This window comes from Podarcis cretensis (genome assembly GCF_951804945.1).
Source record: "Podarcis cretensis genome assembly, chromosome: 2".
In the NCBI taxonomy this organism is placed as follows: domain Eukaryota; kingdom Metazoa; phylum Chordata; class Lepidosauria; order Squamata; family Lacertidae; genus Podarcis; species Podarcis cretensis.
The window spans coordinates 107,662,316-107,685,331 of record NC_137171.1 but is presented as its reverse complement, the minus strand read 5'-3'; the positions used below and the strand labels follow the sequence as shown (position 1 = coordinate 107,685,331).

Sequence of the window (23,016 nt, the reverse complement as noted above, 5' to 3'; positions counted from 1 at the left end):
GTTGTTGTTGTTGTTGTTGTTGTGTCGATGAGGGATTGTGGAAACCATGCCTTGTGAGGAACGGTTGAGGCAGTTGGGTATGATTAGCCCGGATAAGAGACGACCGAGAGATGATATGATAAGGTAAAGGTAAAGGTAAAGGTAAAGGTATCCCTGCCCGTACGGGCCAGTCTTGACAGACTCTGGGGTTGTGCGCCCATCTCACTCAAGAGGCCGAGGGCCAGCGCTGTCCAGAGACACTTCCGGGTCACGTGGCCAGCGTGACAAAGCTGCATCTGGCGAGCCAGAGCCGCGCACGGAAACGCCATTTACCTTCCCGCTAGTAAGCGGTCCCTATTTATCTACTTGCACCCGGGGGTGCTTTCGAACTGCTAGGTTGGCAGGCGCTGGGACCGAGCAGCGGGAGCGCACCCCGCCGCGGGGATTCGAACCGCCGACCTTTCGATCGGCAAGCCCTAGGCGCTGAGGCTTTTACCCACAGCGCCACTCGCGTCCCACCCAAATGATATGATAGCCATCTTCAAATATCTGAAGGGCTGGCAAATGGGAGATGGAGCGTGCTTGTTTTCTGCTGCTCTGGAAGGTAGGACCCAAACCAATGGGTTCAGATGACAAGGAAGGAGATTCCGACTGAACATCAGGAAGAACTTTCTGGCAGCAAGAGCTGTTTGAAAGTGGAATGGACTACCGTATTTTTCGCTCTATAGGACGCACTGGACCATAGGAGGGGGAGAACAGGGGGAAAAAATTCTCCCCCTCTCTGCTCAGCACCCCTTCAGCGGAGCAGCAGGAGAAACGGAGCCCCTTCCATTTCTCCTCCCACTTCGCTGAAGGGGCGCTGCGCAGCTCTCCCTCTCTGCTGAAGCCGGCAGAGTCTTGCTCTCCCGGCTTCAGCAAAAGGAACCCGAAGCCTTCAGAGCGCAGCGCGAGTTCCCGCTGCGCTCCAAAGGCTTCAGGTGGCTACCCCTGAAGCCTGGAGAGCGAGAGGGGTCGGTGCGCACCGACCCCTCTCGCTCTCCAGGCTTCAGCGATAGCAACGCGAAGCCTCCGGAGCACGGAGGGAGCGCTCCGTCTGCGCTTCGGAAGCTTCGCGTTGCTATCGCTGAAGCCAAGGAGCCTGCATTTGCTCCATAGGACACACACACATTTCCCCTTAATTTTTGGAGGGGGAAAAGTGCGTCCTATAGAGCGAAAAATACGGTACCTTGGAAGGTGGCGGATTCTCCTTCGTTGGAGGGTTTTAAAACAGAGGTTGGGTGGCCATCTGTCAGGGATTCGTTAGCTGTGATTCCTGCACTGCTGGGGGTTGGGCTAGATGACCCTCAGGATCCCTTCCAACTTTACACAGTTCTATAATTCTATGATATTACAGGGTAGTTGTCCCAGAGGGGTGAACCAGCTGTGGGGTTGTGGCTTTCTGCCATCTCAGGCTATGCTTCCCAGTTAAAGACCAGCTCAAGAGGTAGGCCTCTTGCTTATCTCACTTTGGGAACTAGTAAAGTTGCGGGGCTTTTTTAAAGAGTCAGTTTATTGATAGCAACTCCACCGCAGCCCCAAGTACAAAATGAATTGCTAATCTGATGAAGCCACCGGGATGTGGGGATTTTGGACAAGAAATCACAGCACTGGCAACAGAAACAAGGAAGGCAATACTTATTTTCTTCATATTATAGCTTAATTCAGAAAAAATCAGAGCTTAGGGTAGAAACATATACCAGGCCATTGTGACATTTTAAAAGGCATTCAGTTTTCTAGCCATACAGACACCTGCATTTCCAAGCCCTTTGAAACAGAAGCTTCTTCCATGGCCAGAGCCCAGGCCAAATATCCCATTTGCCCAATGGCACCTCGAGAACAGCAACTGAACACTGCTGGGTTCTTCTTTTGCAGACTAAAGATTATACACACCATACCATGAAAGCACATGAAATGCATATGGCTTTCACACACAAACAACATTGGGAACTATAGTTTGCCCCTCGGCAGTGCTACAATTTCCAGCAGAAGAGGAGTTTGGATTTGATATCCCACCTTTCACTCCCTTTTAAGGAGTCTCAACATTCTCCTTTCCCTTCTTCCCCCACAACAAACACTCTGTGAGGTGAGTGGAGCTGAGAGACTTCAGAGAAGTGTGACTAGCCCAAGGTCACCCAGCAGCTGCATGTGGAGGAGCGGAGACGCGAACCCGGTTCCCCAGATTACGAGACTACCGCTCTTAACCACTACGCCACACTGGCACCCTTAACAAACCTCAGTTCCTAGGATTCCTTGGTGGGGGTGGGGATCCCATGTGCTTGAAATGTTTGGTGTGGCTCTGACCTAAGTTTTAGGACAAATCTTTCATTTGCCTGACATATGGGGAAACCCTGATATTGTAAGCCTATAAGCTAGGAGCTTCTTTCCACCGATGCAGCAATTCTCCAGCTCCCTAAGACTCCCTCTGCAGACTATCCAGGAGGGATATTTCAGTGCACAGCAGCGGCAACGGCCCAGCCTGGTGAGGTTCAATTGTTTGAAGCCAGCAAGCAGATGGGAAGGGAGTATTCCCGCGGCAGGGCGTTTGGCCTACTTTATCTCTGCTCTCAGGAAGCAAAAGCGCAGCCCAGGGCTGAGCCTGCCTGAATAAAACATGGAACAGCAGAAGCTGGCAGGATGCCTCCGCTCATCTGATGCGGCGGGAGGGCCACCCTTCAAAGGCTTCCCATCATCGCCATCACCCCCCACTCCTCTCGCATCCCTGGCTGGGGGTCCACCTTTTGTCTTTGGCCAAGAAGGTGCAGGTAACTCCGGGAGGGGCTCAGTTCCTGGGCAGTTTCTCGTGGCAGGCAGGCAGTATGATTAGCAAACAGCCTTGGCGGTGTGAAAACTCTTAACTGCGTAGGAAGCAATGATGGCAGGTGATCTGATAGGGTGGAAAGCAAGGAGGCCAACAGCAGGGGGTACCGCAGAGCCAATGACAGGCACTGCCAAACAAGGCTGTGTTCACACTACCACTGACCCTGTTAAGGTGTGGGTGAACATATCAGACGACACAGCGATTCTTCAAACAGCTCTTGTTTATTCACAGGCCAGAACAGAACTGAACTGAAGGGTTCAGCCAGCCTGCTTATATAGAGCTCCACTACAACGCAACAGTAACCACTTTCTGTAACTATCCAATCACTGAACGTCATTTTCAATCCCTTATTTGCATATGTAGACCTGAGTGAAAACTATCTACAGTAACCCCCTGCTGGCCCAGGGTGAGGACTTCAGTACATAACAGACCCCACACCCAGTGTGCTGCCACGGCTAGTTTTTAAAGCCACATTCACACGGTGTTTGCCACAGTCCACATCGGTCCTGTACTTTCTTGACAAATACTGTTGTCGGATTTGTGTGTGTTTTCCCTTAGACCAGCTTCAATCCAGCTGGAAAATTTAAGCCCCACTCACTTTGGGTTTCCTCACAGTGTGAATGTTTATTTGAGACGGCCGTTGTGCATGCACAGACGACAGCTTCCTTTGTGCAGTGCATCCCAAACACCTGAAAGCAAGCCTGGTGGGCGTGGTTTGGAGTAAATGGCCAAACTGGGACCCATGCTGGGCCAAATTTGGCCCATGGGCTTGGGGGGGGGGTCCTACCCTAGGTTGACCCATTGGCCTGACTGTAAAAGGCAGCACCTTATGTTCTAGCTAGCAGGCTAGAGTGATAAAGAGCTGTCTCTTCTTGTTCTAGAGAAACCTCAGTTTGTGGGGAAGGAGGATGATTCACATAGAGAAAGACAGTCTGATCCTACATTTGCCTGGCATTAGTCACCACCACCAAAATGGCCACTTTCAGTTAGAAACAGGACATTCCGCCTTAGCGTCATTGTGACGAGGGTACCTTGGTTCCATGGCAACTGGTGTAAGCAGAAAATGAAGACCTCTGGGCAAATATAGGAAGTGGCTAAACGCTCAAACCCAAATGTTAAGAATGGCCAGCAAGGCTGCTTTTAGGAACTAACAAGGAATTTCTAGAGCTGCCCAGCTACAGCCGCCTAGAAAAGTGTTCCTTAAAGAGATACCCAAGGTGAAAGAGTGTTCATAGATTTCTCCCAGGTCAGTCCTGAGTTCGCCTAAATTTCTGTATTTCCCAACAAAATAAGTTTGTTTCTCTGCTCTTTTTTGACCCTAGCCATGGTGGAAATTCAGGACAGCCTTTAGGCGGCAACCCTACACATTCACCTTGGGGCAAGTAGCCTTTAACTAAATAGGACTAACTTCTGAGTAGGCCTTCATAGGATTGTACTATTAGTATATTTGTAATAAATGATCGGCAACGTCTCCTAAATCTTCGCATACGTAAATAAACAGGGGTACACAGCTATACACACATACTGTATTTTTCACTCTATAAGACGCAACAGACCACAAGATGCACCTAATTTTTGGAGGAGGAAAACAAGAAATAAAATAATCTGAATCTCAGAAGCCAGAACAGCAAGAGGGATTGCTACGCAGTGAAAGCAGCAATCCCTCTTGCTGTTCTGGCTTCTGGGATAGCTGTGCAGCCTGCATTCACTCCATCAGACGCACACACATTTCCCCTTACTTTTTAGGAGGGAAAAAGTGAGTCTTATAGAGCAAAAAATACGGTAGGTCGGCTTGTTGTCTAATCTAGGTTGACTGGGTCTCACCTCTTAGCAACTACGACCTGGTTTGCACGTAACATTAAACCCTGGTGAGTTAGTCTTACATCCGAATCCAGGCCAATATCTCAACTATGGTTTATTAATTATAGTTTGTTAAGGAAAATAAGAACAAAGAAATGTAGAATTGGAGGGACCACTAAGATCATCTAATCCAACACCCTGCAATGCAAAAAAAAATTCCCCAGTGCGGGCTTGAACTCACAACCCTGGAATCCAGAGTCTTAAGCTCTACCAACTGAGTTATCCCAGAAGCTTGTTGTTGGCTTACTTGATCTTAGCTATGGGTTTATATGTGAACTTGGACTATGCCACACCAGGCAAATATGGTTTTATGCTTCCTGTGACACAGCAGGACAACTCACATTTCAGATTCTCAGGATGGCCCCGTTCCGTGGACGTTGTTCCTTAACCATGATCATTCCTAAGAACAGATCCCAGAAGCAAAACCAGTCCTGCAGCAACATCAAGAGTGACAAAACAACCTTGGGCTTCCTGCTTGCTTGCTTGCTTGCTTGCTAGCTCCCCGAAGCCATCTGGCCGAGCTCTGAAGAAACAGGAAGCTGCAGTAGATGGGCCTTTTGGTCTGATGCAGGAGGGCTGTTCTTATGTTCGTACATAATGGAGGCATAAGCATTTGTCAAGAATGAGTTGACCAGTGAAGATGAACTCTGGGGGGGGGGGGAGAGAGTATTTTGTCAAGCGAAATACTCCCCTCCGAAGAGTATTTTCAGCCACCAATCTCAAGTCCTCAGCCTTTGGGTCAAAATATGCTCGAAATGGTAAATAAACAGCTTGCCTCAGCTCACAGCCTCCACCATGGCTTTATTAAAAAACATCATGTAATAATTATAGATTCTTTCCTTAAGGTTCTGTGATTAATGGGAGTAATTGACTCACTAAGAGGCACCTGATGTAGCAGCAGGCTCCAAGACTAGGCAGCTCAAATGAAGATCAGGTTGTTTTTCCTACTTTTGCTGACATGGAAATAGGAAGATACAAGATTTTATTACTTATTTTTTTTCTTAGGAACATAGGAAGCTGCTTTATTCTGAGTCAGGTCACCATTGGTCCAGCAATTACCTACGTGGTTTGGCTCCAGGTCTCCGAGATTTCAGACAGCGGAATGCCAATCACTGAACCTGGAGCCCGCTTCCCCCCCCCACACACACGTATACAAAACATGAAATCACCACCCATTATGAGATCCCCAATTAACACACTGTCAGGAAACAACAATAGACTCTGCTGCAAACAAAATAAGAGGCTGCTCGATCGGGCCAATGGCCCATCTTAGCACAGCATCCTGTTGTCACAGTGGTCACCCAGGTCCCTGTAGGAAACCCACAGGACCCAAGCACAAGAGCCCTTTCCCGTCCTGTGGTTTCCAGCAACTGGCATTCAGAAGCATTGCAGCCCAAGACCAATGAGGCAGAGCATAGTCATCACGGCTAGTAGCCATTGATAGCTTCCCACCCCCCGCCCCCAAATTTGTCCATTCCTCTCTTAAAGGTAAAGGGGACCCCTGACCATTAGGTCCAGTCATGGCCGACTCTGGGGTTGCGGCGCTCATCTTGCTTTATTGGCTGAGGGAGCCAGCGTACAGCTTCCGGGTCATGTGGCCAGCATGACTAAGCCGCTTCTGGTGAACCAGAGCAGCGCACGGAAACTCAGTTTACCTTCCCACCGGAGCGGTACTTGCACTTTGACGTGCTTTCGAACTGCTAGGTTGGCAGAAGCAAGGACAGAGCAGCGGGAGCTCACCCCGTCGCGGGAATTCAAACCACCGACCTTCTGACCGGCAAGTCCTAGGCTCTGTGGTTTAACCCACAGTGCCACCTGTGTTCCTCTCTTAGTCACTGACTCCTGTGGGAGCAGGTCCTGTGGTTCAGTTACGCGCTGCTGAAATGTAAACAAAATATAAAGTTTCCCCCAAGGCCAAAGATGCCTCGTGTCAATATCAGTAATTTATTGTTGTTATTTATTTATTTATTTATTTATTTATTTATTTATTTATTTATTTTACCCCACCCATCCTGCTGGGTTTCCCCAGCTACTCTGGGTGGCTTCCAACCAAATATTAAAAACAATACAGCATCAGACATTAAAAACTTACCTAAGCAGGGCCGCCTTCAGTTGTCTTTTAAAAGTAAAATAGTTGTTTATTGCCTTGACATCTGCTGGGCAGGTGCCACTATCGAGAAGGCCCTCTGCCTGGTTCCCTGTAACCTCACTTCTCACAGCGCGGGAACCGCCAGAAGAAGGCCCTCGGCACTGGACCTCAGTGCTGGATGATGGGGCTGGAGATGCTCCTTCAGGTATACTGGACCGAGGCTGTTGAGAGCTTTAAAGGTTAGCACCAACACTTTGAATTGTGCTCGGAAACGTACTGGGAGCCAATGAAGATCCAGTTATATTGTCTTGGCGGCCACTCCCAGTCACCAGTCTAGCAGCTGCATTCTGGAAGCAGCCTAAGCAAACAGAAATTATTTATTGGACAGTAGACAGCCCAAGAATTTATATGAATTATATGGATTTGTATAAAAGTGTACAAAAGAGATAAAGGAACAAAACTGGGTTTCTTCCTAGTGATTTTTTTATTGGTTAGTTTCTTTGTGGCGTGTTGACTGCCTGACCTTTAAATATTTTGGTGGGACTTTGCAGGGTGTGTTCTGCTTGGTTTAGCCATGTTTTGGCTGGAGACAGTTATAATTTTAATTAATTTTTTTGTTTTATAATTTAGAATACTCCTTTAAACATCCTTAAAATATCAGTGACTTCCCTTCTTCTCTTTCCATGGTTCATTTTGCATATCATAAACCCCTGCATATTTTACATAAACTACAGTTCTTACCCGATACGGGTAGTTTGGACTAAATGAGCCCAAAATATTTAGAATACCCTCTAACAGAAGTGGCTTTAAAAAAGAGTAGGTACGTTCATGTCCCACACTGAAGCAGCAAGGCTGAATGACAAGGCCTCATCCAACACCATGATTCTATAAAGGACAGGTCTATCGATGACCACTACCCATGAGAATAATATTGTTTCTCCTGTGTCAGTTTTTAGACTGCAAGCTCCTCAGGGCAGGGACCTATCCTCGCGTAATCTGGCAAGTGAATGGACACCAATACCACTATATACAGCGCCAGAAATGGAGTATCAGAGGTAAGCTGCCTCTGATTTCAAGATACTAGGGACTAACGCCTGAGGGTTAGCTGGTTTCATCAGCCTCAGTGGTGATGAGAGCAAGCCCTGAGCTCAGTGGACTTTGATGCTAAGCTCCTTCCAGATTCCATGATTATTCACATTTTCTTTATCCCCTGGATTTTGTTCACTCAACAGCTTGAGGCAGAGAAAGATCCTGTGGTTCCTGGCTACCAATTTTTATTTTTATTTTGTTTATTGCATCCTGCATCTCAGAGGAATAATCTTCCACCCTCATTACATCACTTGTGTCAAAGGGTTGTTTCTTTTGAAGTTGCTGTTTTAAATCTCATGTGCAGCTTCTTTGGCTTGCGGTCTCTCTCTAGAGAAAGACAAGATTATAATGAAAAGCTGGCAGCTGGCAACAGAGGTACATCTGCTACCTCTTCCATCTCGGGGAGGCCCTCTCCCGCTTGGGGCCCTAGCAGCAAATGCACCCAGGGTTAGCTGATGTCACAGCGCCACCTCTCGGCCATTTTACTTTCGGCGGTTCCTTGGGTTTTAAAATCAGAATCTGTTTTTTCTTTTTTAAGGAATACGTGTTCCTGTTTTTATGGGCCTGGGATAGTTTAATGCCTTTAAATTGGCCCCTTAAAAGCTCTTAATTGCCATTTCATGTTCACAGGGATTGAATAGTAGTGAAAGGTCAGCTCACTGCCTCTCCCGGTATGCCCCACGGAGGACCTTAAGGTCCATAAATAGCAACACCCTAGTGGTCCTGGGCCTTAAGGAAGTCAGATTAGCCTCAACCAGAGCCAGGGCCTTTTCAACACTGGCTCCGGCCTAGTGGAACGCTCTGTCTCATGAGACCAGGGCCCTGCAGGATCTGATTTCTTTCCACAGGGCCTGTAAGACAGAGTTGTTCCGCCTGGCCTTTGGCTTGGAATCAACTTGATCCCCTTCCCCTCTTTACTTTTTCCTTTCTCTTTCTGTGATGGAACTCCTATTTGGGAACTTCTCTGGCTTTTTTCTGGCCCACGTAAGACCAGTCTGGATAGTTGGCCTTGGTGAAGATTTGACGTTTTCATCCCCAAAAAGTTTTTGATTTCAGTTTCTACTGAAATGAGGCTGCATTTTAATGTTGTTTTTAAGTTGTATTTTAATCATTTATATACCTGGTGTTAGCCACCCTGAGCCCGGTCTTGGCTGGGGAGGGCGGGGTATAAATAAAAATTATTATTATTATTATTATTATTATTATTATTATTATTATTATTATTGTTATTATTATTATTATTATTACTAATATTATTATTATTATATACCCAATGGTTGACTACACTCTGCAGGCAAGCACCTTGTCAGAAGCCCCAGCCTGCAAAATGTGAGAATGAGGCCTTTAGTGTTGCTGCACAGCAGCCTTTGGAATCCCCTTCTCCTGATTCATAGGCAGGCCTAGTCTCTGCTATCTTTTCAGCACTTCCACTTCCAAACAGGCTTTCAAGTTGGGAACAGTGGAAATCTGATTTTACAAACCTTTCGATTAGTTGAAGGGGCTGTCTATTTAAAGTTCCAGAAATGAGATGCTAGCCGCTGCTTGTAAACTGTTAACGACTTGGGGGGATGGGACAATCTCCTTTGTTAGAGGAACTGAAAAGAAATTTGGGGGGGGGGGGGGTTATATAAAAAAAATTATAATAAATTTAAGGGAGGAAGCAGAACTCAAAGACGCTTTTTGGAATGCTGGTATAATTACTTACAATATTGGAATGAAAAAACATTAATCACCAAAAGGTTGAAAACAATGTTATGTTGAAATAAATGAGGGATTCTTCTAAAATTATTTTGAAAAAGCTGATGTTTTACCTTCCCTGCCTCCTCTTAACTCCCCCTGACTGCACGTATTTTATTTAACAATAGCAATAAAAGCAGCAGCAATGTGCACGTGGAACTTAAAACTACAATCCTGCACACCAAGGGTGAGGGACCTCAGGCCTGGAGGCTGAATGTGGCTCCCAAGGCCTCTCTCTCTAGACCTCAAAGGTCTCCCCACATCACAATCCTCACTGGCTTTCCTCCCTACCCAGACAGTGCACTGAGCTTCTGCTGGATGGAGATGGGTGTATAAATTTGAAGCTTTTGCATGGCTGGAATGTAGCCCACTGTACAGAGGCAACAGTCAATTACATTTCCCCACTCACTTTTCACCTTTGAACCTGCCACTGGCATGTCTTTTCCCACCCAGAAGGTTGCCTTTGTTATGAGAAAAAACTGCTCCTTTTCCCTTATGGGAATAGAGTCCTTTTGTAGGTTCTCTATCCGTAGGAGAAAAATAGGAGAGACCAACCAGAGAATATTGAGAAGCAAAGCAGCTAGTAAGCCTGATCTTTGTTAACTGTTGCAACAGGGTGCTCCCACACACTCAGAGGGAAGGAAGGACCCAGAACAAAGGTGTGCTCACCCTTATATTGTTGTTGTCGTTCAGTTGTGTCCGACTCTTCGTGACCCCATGGACCAGAGCACGCCAGGCACCCCTGTCTTGCACTGCCTCCCGCAGTTTGGTCAAACTCATGCTGGTAGCTTCGAGAACACTGTCCAACCATCTCGTCCTCTGTTGTCCCCTTCTCCTTGTGCCCTCCATCTTTCCCAACATCAGGGTCTTTTCCAGGGAGTCTTCTCTTCTCATGAGGTGGCCAAAGTATTGGAGCCTCAGCTTCAGGAACTGCCCTTATATAGACTTTTTAAATTGCCCATCATACATACATACATACATCATACATACATCACAGGGGGTGGTCTAAAACAGAATCCTGAATGTGTTGTTTATCTCCTGTCTGCCATTTACCTGATTGAATTATCTGGGTTTTGGCCATTCTATTGTTATTATTAGGGACGCAGGTGGCGCTGTGGGTTAAAGCCTCAGCGCCTAGGACTTGCCGATCGAAAGGTCGGCGGTTCGAATCCCTGCGGCGGGGTGCGCTCCCGCTGCTCGGTCCCAGCGCCTGCCAACCTAGCAGTTCGAAAGCACCTCCGGGTGCAAGTAGATAAATAGGGACCGCTTACCAGCGGGAAGGTAAACGGCGTTTCCGTGTGCGGCTCTGGCTCACCAGATGCAGCTTTGTCACGCTGGCCACGTGACCCGGAAGTGTCTCTGGACAGCGCTGGCCCCTGGCCTCTTGAGTGAGATGGGCGCACAACCCCAGAGTCTGTCAAGACTGGCCCGTACGGGCAGGGGTACCTTTACCTTATTTTTATTATAACTACTTAATTCCTGAATCCAGCTCACAGGTTCACCCTATTCACACCTTAAATGTGCTCTTAAGGCAGGATTTGTGAGCACAGAGACAATGGGGAGATTTCCCATTTCCTTCAACCTTGCAGAGAAATATTTGAGGTCATTTTGGAAGAGAGAAAATGGTTTCAGGACTTTTCTATCACACAATGCACAGTGAAAGTATGGACCCACAGAATGCAGTGATGGCCACCCATTTGGATGGCTTTAAAAGAGGAATAGATAAGTTCATGGAGAGCAGGCTCTCAGTGGCCACGGAAGCGTTTCTGGGTACCAGTTGTTGGAAACTGCAGGAGGGACATACTGTATGTTTTTGTGCTCAGGTCCTGCTTGCAGGTTTTCACAGGCATTTGGGTGCATGCCTTTTGTTGAAGGGGCAGGCCTTTTTTATGGTGGGGGGAAGAACCTCAGTTTGCTATGTATTTTATTGATTTGGGGGCTGCTCCTCTCTGCACCAGGGACACGGGTGGCGCTGTGGGTTAAACCACAGAGCCTAGGACTTGCCGATCAGAAGGTTCGACTTGCGACGGGGTGAGCTCCCCTTGTTTGGTCCCAGCTCCTGCCAACCTAGCAGTTCAAAAGCACGCCAGTGCAAGTACATAAATAGGTACCACTCTGGCAGGAAGGTAAACAGAGTTTCCGTGCGCTGCTCTGGTTCGCCAGAAGCGGCTTAGTCATGCTGGCCACATGACCGGAAGCTATACGCCAGCTCCCTCAGCCTGTAGAGTGAGATGAGCGCCACAACCCCAGAGTCGGCCACGACTGGACCTAATGGTCAGGGGTCCCTCTCTGCACCTCCTTGGCTACACCCATGTCTGGGTGGCCATGGTGAGAACAGGATGCTAGACCACATATATGGACCGCAGGCCTGATCCAGGAAGCCTTTCTTATGTTCTTATGATCCGGACTAAGAAAAAGAACGACCTGGCTGCATTTTAAGCTAGCGATAGGGCCTACTTCTGCACACTCTATGAGAACTGAGCCTAGGTTCATATGTTGCCTCTGCCAGCCCCTGCATGAATACCTGCGTAACCGTCACCTTTCTTGCAAAGCAGCGCTCGGGAACTTACAGTCTTCCCATGACAGCAGGCTGGGGCAACTGCGGTCCCCTAGATGTTGCTGGATTTCAGCTCCAGCCGGCATAGCCAGTGATGGTAGTTGTAGCTCAGCAACCCTTTTCCCTATCCCTGCTCAAAAGCAATGATGGTGAGCACCAGCAATATTATTATTGTCGTCGAAAGCGACATTTGCTATTGTTACACATCCCTGAATGAATGGCCAACACCTAGAAGGTCTTCCAGGCCGGAAGCTTTGTGCCTCTCGTTTTATAATTTCCCTTTGGAGCCTCAGCAGCAACCTCTCCTCTCTTTCCCTGGGGAAAGCTGTCAAGACAGAGAGGGGGCTCCACTCCCCAGCCCCCTACTCCTGCCTGGATGCCCTGGGAGTTGGGGTGGGGTGGGGTGGGGGTGTAAGAAAGTCCCAGTCCAAACCCCCGTGGCACGGAAACGGGGCTCCCCCCCCTCCTCCTCCTCCTCCCGGAGCTGGACCGGAGAGGGACCCAGGAGTCCTGAGCGGGAGACCCCTCAACGCTCCCCCCCCCCTTCACTCTCGACTACAGCACAGCCTTGACATTGGCGGCAGCAGATTCGCCTACGGCCGCCGGCCGGGAAGTCTGACCTTGCAAATTGGAAGACGACGGTGGGGGGGGGGGAAACCACCGGGGTGCGTGTGTGGCGAGGCGGGGGGGGGGGGAATCGGCAGGTGCCCCCCACATACACAAACACGGCGGGCGAGCTGGGTGGCGAAAGTGCGGTTGCCAAGGAGCGGCTTTACCCAGCGGGGCCTCCCCGCGCAGGAGCTGCTGCTGCCGCCGCCGCCGGAGCCTCCTCCTCCTTCTCCATTGTCCGGGCCGGGCCGGGCTGGGCCCATGGGCCCTGCCGCCACGAGAGCCGCCCAGCAGCCGCCCAGCCGCGGGCGGGGGGCCTGAGGCCGAGCGCGGTGAGAGAGCCTGCGGGCGGGGAGGAGGAGGGGAGCGGCGAGGGGAGCGGGGAGCGGCGAGGGGAAGCCGCCCGGCAGGCGGGCGGGCGGGCGGGCTGGCTTCTCCCGCGGAAACAGCGAGGAAACGGGGGCTGCCGCTGCTTCTGCGTGGGTCTCGTGTGTGCCTTGCAAAGGGGGGAGAAGACGGCGGGCAAAGCATTGCCGGGCAGGCTGGCATTTCCTCCGATATCCCCCCCCCCACCGCGCTCCTGCCCCGCCAACCCACAAGCCGCCTTCTTCTCCTGCCCCACATCCGACCCACACTTTCCCCACCCCCACACCTCCGATGCATGCAGGAAGTGCGCGCGCGTGGGAATGAGAGAGAGAGAGCGCGCGCGCTTGACAGCCCCTCTCCCTACCATTGCAGCAGGTATCCGTGCCCACCCCCCCAGGGGTGATGGGTTTGCTGTGAGCCGCCCTGAGATCTACGGGCGAAGGGCGGTCTACAAATCCAGCACATCAGAATAATAATAATAATAATAATAGGAGCAGCGTTGTTGTCCAGCAACATCTAGGGAGGGCAGCAGCTCTCCCTTTCTTTAGTGCCCACTGGGACAATGTGCCCAACAGCAGGGCAGCAGGGGATGTGGCATGCAGACTTCTCTGTGCCCCCCCCCCCCGCTCTCTCACCAGCACCATGAAGATAGAGAGAAACGCCTTGGAGGTGGCTTGACAGCTGCTTTGCCCAAGTTGCCCCCTCCCATAACAGCTGCTGCCCTGCTGTCGGGGGAGGTGGCGTGGGGTTTGCATGAACCAAGGGCACGAGTCTGCTCTTTTGCCCTGCCCACCTATGCTGGAAGATGCCACAAAGGTAAAGAAGGTCCGGGGAGCGAAAGGTGGGTAGCCTGATGGCCGCCACCCGTTGCCCTCCTGGTACACCACAGGGTTACTTGGACAAAGGTGGTGGCATACTGGGTTGGCGTCTTTCTCTGCCTTCTCTGCTACCCACTCATTCTCCCATGATCTCTCTGTGGCAGAGGGTGCCTTGGAGATAGGGAAGGTGGTGTGTGATGGGAGCAGCTTCACGGCCACCTGCCCTCCCTCGTTCTTCTTCCATAGTTATCGTTCTCCTTATAGCTGCTGGCACAGCGTGGGATGAGAGAGGTAATGTAAGGTTTGCAGCGTGTAAAGCAGGGTCAAGCCTCTCTATCTGCTTTCCTATCCTTTCTGTGCTAATTCTTCTTCCTTGCTCCAAGCAGAGGATGCCGCAGGTGAGAAAGGCAAAGTGGGAGTTATCAGGGCCAAAAGGTGTGGTGGGCTGATTGGCGTCCTTCAGTGTTCTCTTTCAGCCCTTTTCTGTTTATTCCTGGTGCTACAACAACAGCACATGCACAAACAAACACAGAGTGTACTACTAAAGGGAAAGAGCAGTTGGGGGATATTGTTTTTGTTTGCACATTTTTGTGTTTTTATATTGTAAATTGTGATCCTTTGGTAGTAAACAACAACAACAGGTGCAAAGAGTGGTTGGAGGCTGCACACACAGGCAAAGCTTGGGATTTTCATTCCTAGTACTGTCTGATTCCTGTTGTAGAAAGGAAGTCAATGCAACCTGGGTTGCCTGACACCAATCCCATTATTTTTCATTTCCTCTCCAGCTAGGGGACAGCATGGCATGACAGAGGCAATGTGTGAAACAGAGCCTGAGCAAGAAGTGGCAAATGACAGGCATTCTTTCACTTCCCTTTTTGATGTTGCTCTCAGTTGCACAACTGTGGGAAGTATTAAGTCGAGGGCCATTCCATGTTGCTAGCCAGGCTTTCCTTGTCTTAGTTGTCATTCTCTGCAGCTAAGGTAAAGGTAAAGGGACCCCTGACCATTAGATCCAGTCGTGGCCGACTCTGGGGTTGCGGCGCTCACCTCGCTTTATTGGCCGAGGGAGCCAGCATACAGCTTCCGGGTCATGTGGCCAGCATGACTGAGCCGCTTCTGGCGAACCAGAGCAGCGCACGGAAACGCCATTGACCTTCCCGCCAGAGCGGTACCTATTTATCTACTTGCACTTGGACGTGCTTTCGAACTGCTAGGTTGGCAGGAGCAGGGACCGAGCAACGGGAGCTCACCCCGTCGCAGGGATTCGAACCGCCGACCTTCTGATTGGCAAGCCCTAGGCTCTGTGGTTTAACCCACAACACCACCCGCGTCCCTGCAGCTAGTTTACATTAAAAGCCGGAGTGAACAAAAGCCTTCTGCTGGTGCTGAAAAGGAAGAGCATTCTACATTGTGGTGCTTTGCCATCTACCCCACTTCAGAGTGGGCCTTGGAGGGGGATATTTTCATGGGGAGAAAAAGGTAGCCCTTTAGATACTTGGCTATTCAGAGCTTTAAAGCTGAGAACTAGAAATAGATTGGGGCTGGTCGAGTTGTTTCAGAACTTCTTATACATGTTTCATTCTGCCAGTTGCTGTTAACATTCTAAGCCACTGTATTTCATCCCAGCTGAAATTCCAGAGTAGTCTTCAAGGGCAGTCCAGCATGTAACACATTTCAGTAGCCCACATGGAATGATTCCAGAGCCTGGATAACTGTGGCCCAGCTTGTCTCTTACACAGCTGGGGGGTAGTGGGAGGATACCATGAGTAGTTTGGTTAATGCTAATACTCTCAAACTCTTTCCCTTCCCCGCCACTGCCGGACTCCTGCTGCTTTAAAATTTAGTGGTAGCAGTGTGCCTAGCAGAGAACAGAAAATACAAGTGAGAAGGATCCCTGTCTAGAGGGCTTACGGCCTGCCTTGGATGGAGTGGAGAGAAAAGACGGGAATGGATAATGGGGTAAAAATGGCTTTGAATGTTGCAGGACATCACAGGCGTGAAGGTCACAAAAAAACAAAATATGAAGGGAAGGAAACTGGCCCCATGCCTTAGAAATAGAGGTGGACACAACAGAGACTTGCTACATGGTTGTGGCTTATTTTTTGCAGCCAATTGGTGGTATTTTTGGAGCTCCGTGCCTTACCTTTGCAATTTGCATGTTTACCATGCCAAGCACTATTAGAAGTCCCCTGCCGACAATGCTATATTAGTTGACTCTGTGAGGCTGGAAAATAGGGAAGTCAGCTGGCAAGAAAGTGAAGAGGTTCAGGAAAAGCTTTGCTGAAAAAGTGGGCTTTGAGGAGTAATTTGTAGGAGGAGTGGAGAACAGCTAGACCAGGGATGAGAACCTCAAGGCTCTCCAAATGTTCGACTGCAGCTCCCATCAGCTGCAGCCAGCATGGCTGTCTGTCAGGGGATGATGGGAGTTGTAGTCCGGCAACACCTCGAGGGCCACAGGTTTCCTGTCCCTGAGCTAGACAGACAGAAAACCAGAACCTGTTCTGCTCCCTGCACAACCAGCAGAAATTCCTTAGATGGGCAGCATCAGGCAGGGTGAGTAGAATAACATCCCAAGTCCCTAGTGCCCAGATGGCTGCTGCCCACATTTTTCCTTGCGTGATTTAGCAATAACCCTGGAGAAAGAGGACGAGGTGTAATACCTGGTTAGGGAAAAGAAGCAGTACAGTTCTCTGCAAAATTTTGCACAACAGTCTCTGGTGTGGTTGTCATGTTCGTGCCAGTCTGCCTCTGGGAATTGGCCTGGTCCCCATGTGCATTTTGTGCTAGATCAGTCTGGGAGTGGAGCAGGTCCTGTTACGACGTGCTAGAAGCCTGTTTGCGAAGCTCCTGGCTCCTCCCGGCACAGGAGTTTTGGGTCGGGGAGGGGGAACAAACCGTTGGTAGGTATCTGGGTGGTGCCCCAGCCCTGACCTCTCTGCTCTTGGTTCCCCCTTCCCTACAGAGCTAGCAGGCGCCATGGGGGTGGACTTTGACGTGAAGACGTTCTGCCACAACCTGCGGGCCACCAAGCCGCCGTACGAGTGCCCCGTGGACACCTGCCGCAAGATCTACAAGAGCTACAGCGGCATCGAGTACCACCTCTACCACTACGACCATGACAACCCCCCGCCCCCGCAGAGCGCCCCTCTGCGCAAGCACAAGAAGAAGGGCCGGCACGGCCGGGCGGCCAACAAGCAGTCGCCCAGCCCCTCCGAGACCTCGCAGTCGCCGGGCCGAGAGGTCATGACCTACGCGCAGGCCCAGCGCATGGTGGAAGTGGACCTGCACGGCCGCGTGCACCGCATCAGCATCTTCGACAACCTGGACGTGGTGTCCGAGGACGACGAGGCGCCCGAGGAGGTCCCGGAGAACAACAGCAACAAGGAGAACACGGAGACGCCGTCTGTGGCCCCCAAAGCCGGCAAGCATAAGAATAAGGAGAAGCGTAAGGACTCCAACCATCACCACCACAGTGCCTCGGTGGGCAACATGCCCAAGCTCCCAGAGGCCGTGTACCGGGAGTTGGACCAGGACACGCCTGACGCCCCTCCTCGCCCCTCCTCGTATTACAGGTACCACCTGTGGGTTGGGGGCACCCTGTGGAGCTGTGGTTCGGAGGGCTTTGCGGGGTCGTGTTTGGGTTTTGATTGTGTCCTATGTAAGCAACTTCAGAGATTCTTCTTCTTCTTACATTATGTGGTATGTTGTTGGCATCCATCTGTCTCGAGAGACAATGGAGTTCGCCTCCTGGGGTGAAGTCAAACCACTAACCCTAACCCTAAACGTTGTGATATACTGACCTATCACAATGTCTGAAATAAGGATGTACAGGCATTGTCCGGCTTCACCGTTTCACCCACATTGTGATTTTTTCATAGCACACACATCATGATTTGCAGTATTTTGTACCAGGTTAAAAAACTATGGAACCGATATCACGATATGGACTTCAAACTTGTTTTGGGCAATGTATCGATATATCACCCAGCCCTGCTGGAGAATCACAGCGCCTGCTGTGACTGCGGAGAGTGGTAACTCATAGCTGCTACCTCGCGTGTTGTTTTTGCTACATTAACAGCATTGAAGTGACCTCCCTGATCTGGTCCAGAGGAAAGCAGAGCAGTATGTTTGGCACCAGCGTGGCTGCAGGAGTTGCAGTAAGGAGGTGTACAGGGTGCCATCCAACCGCCTTAGGGGCCCCACTCAGGATTTGTGTGGGTTAACTCCATGGGTAGGCAAACCAAGGCCCGGGGGCTGGATCCAGCCCAATCGCCTTCTCAGTCCGGCCCACAGACAGTCTGGCAATCAGCATGTTTTTACATGAGTAGAATGTGTCTTTTTATTTAAAATGCATCTCTGGGTTATTTGTGGGGCATAGGAATTCATTCATTCCTCCCCCCTTCAAAATAGAGTCTGGCCCCCCACAAGGTCTGAGGGACAGTGGACTGGCCCCCTGCTGAAAACGTTTGCTGACCCCTGGTTTACTCCTTAGCCTTTTCTTCTCCTGATGGTATCCTGCAAGGCAGTGGTGGTTTAGGATCAGAGTTTTCCTTCTCCTAGATGGGCTAGGTGCCCCCTTAAGTGGTATAGTAAAGATAAAGGGTAAAGGGACCCCTGACCATTATTTCCAGTCGTGGGCGGCTCTGGTGTTGCGGCGCTCATCCCCATCACGGGGATTCGAACTGCCGACCTTCTGATCGGCAAGTCCTAGGCTCTGTGGTTTAACACAGCGCCCTTCTTAAGTGGTGTACAATATTATTAATCCTCTCCATCCTAGCTGAGGTTCTCAAATGGGGAGGAGAGCACTTTAAGGAGGTGCTGCTGAGCATTTCTCAGGGGGCCTCTGCCCTTCCCTCTCGGAGGGAAGCCGGTGTCCCTTGGGCAAAGGAAGAGTTCCTCCCTTCCTAACAGGAGCAAGGGGTTGCACCTCTGGAGAAGAATCTGGAACAGCAGTATTCCTACCCGGTGGCCACAGAATTCCCTGGCATCAGGGGGAAGGGTAGAAAAAAAGTGCTCTTGCCTGGAGAGACGCCTTAACTCCCCAACACCACCTTCCTACCCCTGGCTTTTGAGAGGTACATTATGCCGAAGTTGGAAGACTTTGTCTGATTGCAGCGGTGTTTCGCCCAGTCTGGTTCACTCACCTGTAAGTAGTGTGGCGGCTTGCATGAAAGGATTTTCACAGAGTGACGTGATAGGTTTCTCTCCGCACTCCCCAGGTCAAAGAAAAAAAAGGGCTTGGATGGCTGTGACCAGAATTCTCAGCATAGAGGAAGAGGGATGGCAAGCAGAGCTCATGCTGGTACTCAGCTGATTCTGCCAGGAAGGGAGCACTGAAGCAGCCAGTCGTGGCTCAGTCAGTAGAGCACGAGACTCTTAATCTCAGGGTTGTGGGTTTGAGGCCCACATTGAGGAAAAGATTCCTGCATTGCAAGGGGCTGGCCTAGATGACCCTTGTGGTCCCTTCCAACTCTAGAATTCTCTGCATAAAATGGTGGAAGTGAACAAATGACAAGTGACTCTCAAGGTGGAACAAGCTGGCAACACTTAGTATTAGGCTGCCAGTCAAAACCTGTCCTGTTGTGCTCCTGCTTTCTGGCCTAGGGGTAACAGGTCTCCCTCTGTAGGTCAAAGCAACCAAACCTTAATGTTTTTTAAACAGACTATGTAGCTTCACAACTGGGCCAGATGCAGGTCAACACCATAGCTGTCAACCTTCCCTTTTTTTGCGGGAAATTCCCTTATTTCCAGCACCGTTTCCTGCTGCTTCCCGCTGCTATCCCGGATTGTTAAATATCCCGTAGACTGTCCCCAGGACAGGTGAGGCTGCTGATCCCTTATTTTCGAGGCTGCTGATCCCTTATTTTCAAATCTGAAAGTTGACAGCTATGGTCAACACACAAGTTGCAGAGTTAGGCACTGTAGTTAATTCTTGATTTGAGAAAACGGCACACAGCTCAGCAACACATGCTGACAGGACTAACAGTGCAGTTGCCAGGGCTGATAGTCAACTTCTTTACCCCATCTTAGTCTCCCTCCCTCTGCCAGACCTTTCCCAAGCAGCCTCAAACTATGTTGGGGCACCTGCAAAAACTCTTCCGCCCTATGCATCGCCCTGTGTGTCCTTGGAGACAACGAGGGAGAGGAGCTCGTTGCAGCAGGAGAGGCAGATTCCTGGGATTCTCCTGCAGCCTCTTGTTCCCTCTGTGCTTCAGCCTCTGAGTCTGAGCTGCTCCCTGTCACAAGCTCTCCTTGCTCACTAAAGCCTGTTGCTTCTTCAGCATCCAACCATTCCTCCCTCCCATTCTCCCTCGGACCTCTCCTCTGTGTCCCACCACCAATCCCCAGGCTCGGAGCCTTTCTCCTCTGGGGCTTCCCTTGGGGGTGGGGGCGTCTCCCAGCTGGTGCCTCCCACCTCTCCTCATCATCTAGCCAGTCCCTGACATCTGGCACTTAAAGGGCAGGCCCGGGTGGAAAGATGCAAGTCACAGCCAACAACCCTATAGTCGCTGTTCTCAGTTGTAAAGGCGCTCAGTCGCTCCCGGTCACCGAGCCGTGTGCTTTTGTCCCTTTCCTTCCCCGCTCACCCCAGATACATTGAGAAGTCGGCCGAGGAGCTGGACGAGGAAGTCGAGTACGACATGGACGAGGAGGATTACATCTGGCTGGACATTATGAACGAGCGCCGGAAGACGGAGGGCGTGAGCCCCATCCCCCAGGAGATCTTTGAGTACCTGATGGACCGGCTGGAGAAGGAGTCCTACTTTGAGAGCCACAACAAGGGGGACCCCAACGCCCTGGTGGACGAGGACGCCGTCTGCTGCATCTGCAACGACGGCGAGTGCCAGAACAGCAACGTCATCCTCTTCTGCGACATGTGCAACCTGGCTGTACACCAGGAGTGCTACGGCGTCCCCTATATCCCCGAAGGCCAGTGGCTGTGCCGCCGCTGCCTGCAGTCCCCCTCGCGGGCCGTGGACTGCGCCCTGTGCCCCAACAAAGGGGGCGCCTTCAAGCAGACGGACGACGGGCGCTGGGCCCACGTGGTGTGCGCCCTCTGGATCCCGGAGGTGTGCTTCGCCAACACGGTCTTCCTGGAGCCCATTGACAGCATCGAGCACATCCCGCCCGCCCGCTGGAAGCTGACCTGCTACATCTGCAAGCAGCGAGGCTCGGGCGCCTGCATCCAGTGCCACAAAGCCAACTGCTACACTGCCTTCCACGTCACCTGCGCCCAGCAGGCTGGGCTCTACATGAAAATGGAGCCCGTCCGCGAGACGGGGGCCAACGGGACCTCCTTCAGCGTCCGCAAGACGGCCTACTGCGACATCCACACGCCGCCCGGCTCCATGCGCCGCCTGCCCGCCCTCTCGCACAGCGAGGGGGAGGAGGAAGAGGAGGAGGAGGAGGACGGGAAAGGCTGGAGCTCGGAGAAAGTGAAGAAGGCCAAGGCCAAGTCCCGGATTAAGATGAAGAAGGCGAGGAAGATCCTGGCCGAGAAGAGAGCGGCTGCGCCGGTGGTTTCGGTACCCTGCATTCCTCCCCACAGGTAGGGTGCCTTCTCTTCCCCCCCCCCACCCCAGGCGCTCGTTCCACATCCTTAATGAGTTGGAACCACATCACGAAGCGGCGAGGTTGTTGTCTGGGTTACTTGGGGCTTTGCAGGCTGGTCTGTACAGCGCAGGCAAAAAATAATCCCTGGGTTTTTATTATTTATTATTATTTGTATATTTGCCCTATATGTGTAGATCCCAGGGCAGTTCATGGCATGAAAGTACAATATAAAAAAACACAAAATACATAATAAAATAAGAACAGGAGCAAACCAATAATACCCCACCCATTTAAAGGGGCATCGGATGTCAATCAGTATTTGGGGCGCCTAATCTAGAGGCGTGCTATGTACAAAGTGTCTTGGGCCGCATCCGCTTGAGACAAAAACGTGTTGGGTGCTTGTGAAAGGGCTGCTTTATTATTTACTACGTTTGCAGTTCGTCTACGTTCAAGGTAGCGTTTTAGCCTCAGAATAACCTGTGGGATAATCTCCAGAGAGGCTGGCCTGTCCAAGGTCGCTGTTCAAGCTTCACATCTGATCAGGGGCTTAAACTGGGCTTTTCTGAGACCCTGCATACATTGCTGGACTCCGGCTCCCATCATCCCTGACCATTGGCCATGCCGGCTGATGGGAATTGGAGTCCGGCTCTTTCTGGAGGGCCACAGGTTCCGTGTTCGATTCTCAAGCTACTGCGCACATGTCTCTATACGAGGGTGCAAGTTATTTTATTTTTTACCATCATGGGAGCTATGTTCAGTAAGTTTGCATGCGACTGTTCAATATTTAATTTTTAAAAATAATTTAATATATCTTTTTCTGCTAAAGGAGATGCACTTTGGGAATAAGTGGAGAAGGGCTACTGCTAATGTTGCCATGGACAAACATTTCAGGAGTTAGGGGCTGTGCTTTTTTTCTGGGGCTACTCAAGGGTACCTTATGTTTCTTTAAAAAAAAAAAACACTGTTTAGGGGTGTGTATTTATTTTATCCATTTTACGAAAATTCATATACCGCTCCGCCGTCATGAAACCCCTGATCGGATTACTATCAATAAAACAACAATTTAAAAACATTTTAGAAACTGTCCGTAAACAGCACCCCGTTTTTTTAAGCGGTAAGGTGGTGCTCCTGTTTCTTCCGTCCTTTTCAACTCCTCTCTCTGTAAGTACATAATAATAATAATAATAATAATAATAATAATAATAATAATAATAATAATTTGTTATTTAAACCCCGCCCATCTGGCTGAGTTTCCCCAGCCGCTCTGGGCGGCTTCCAATCAAGTGTTAAAAGCAATACAGCATCAAATATTAAAAACTTCCCTAAACAGGGCTGCCTTCAGATGTCTTTTAAAGAGAAGATAGCTGCTTATTTCCTTCACATCTGATGGGAGGGCGTTCCACAGGGTGGGCGCCACTACCGAGAAGGCCCTCTGTCTGGTTCCCTGTAACCTCACTTCTTTCAATGAGGGCACCACCAGAAGGCCCTCAGAGCTGGACCT

General features: G+C 50.4%; 1 protein-coding gene across 3 annotated transcripts in view; it reads left to right on the top strand.

Annotated features, from left to right (window-relative positions):
* Window positions 1-3,944: 3,944 nt before the first annotated feature.
* The window catches only part of BRPF1 (bromodomain and PHD finger containing 1), a 36,216-nt gene continuing 17,144 nt past the window's right edge, over window positions 3,945-23,016 (top strand). For all 3 annotated transcript variants that reach the window (XM_079958367.1, XM_079958368.1, XM_079958366.1), the window contains exons 1-4: window positions 3,945-4,082; window positions 7,742-7,840; window positions 16,924-17,533; window positions 20,554-21,510. In XM_079958367.1, the coding sequence (XP_079814493.1) occupies window positions 16,938-17,533; window positions 20,554-21,510 (1,553 nt within the window). In that variant the 5' untranslated portion in view covers window positions 3,945-4,082; window positions 7,742-7,840; window positions 16,924-16,937. The remainder of the gene's footprint in view (window positions 4,083-7,741; window positions 7,841-16,923; window positions 17,534-20,553; window positions 21,511-23,016) is intronic.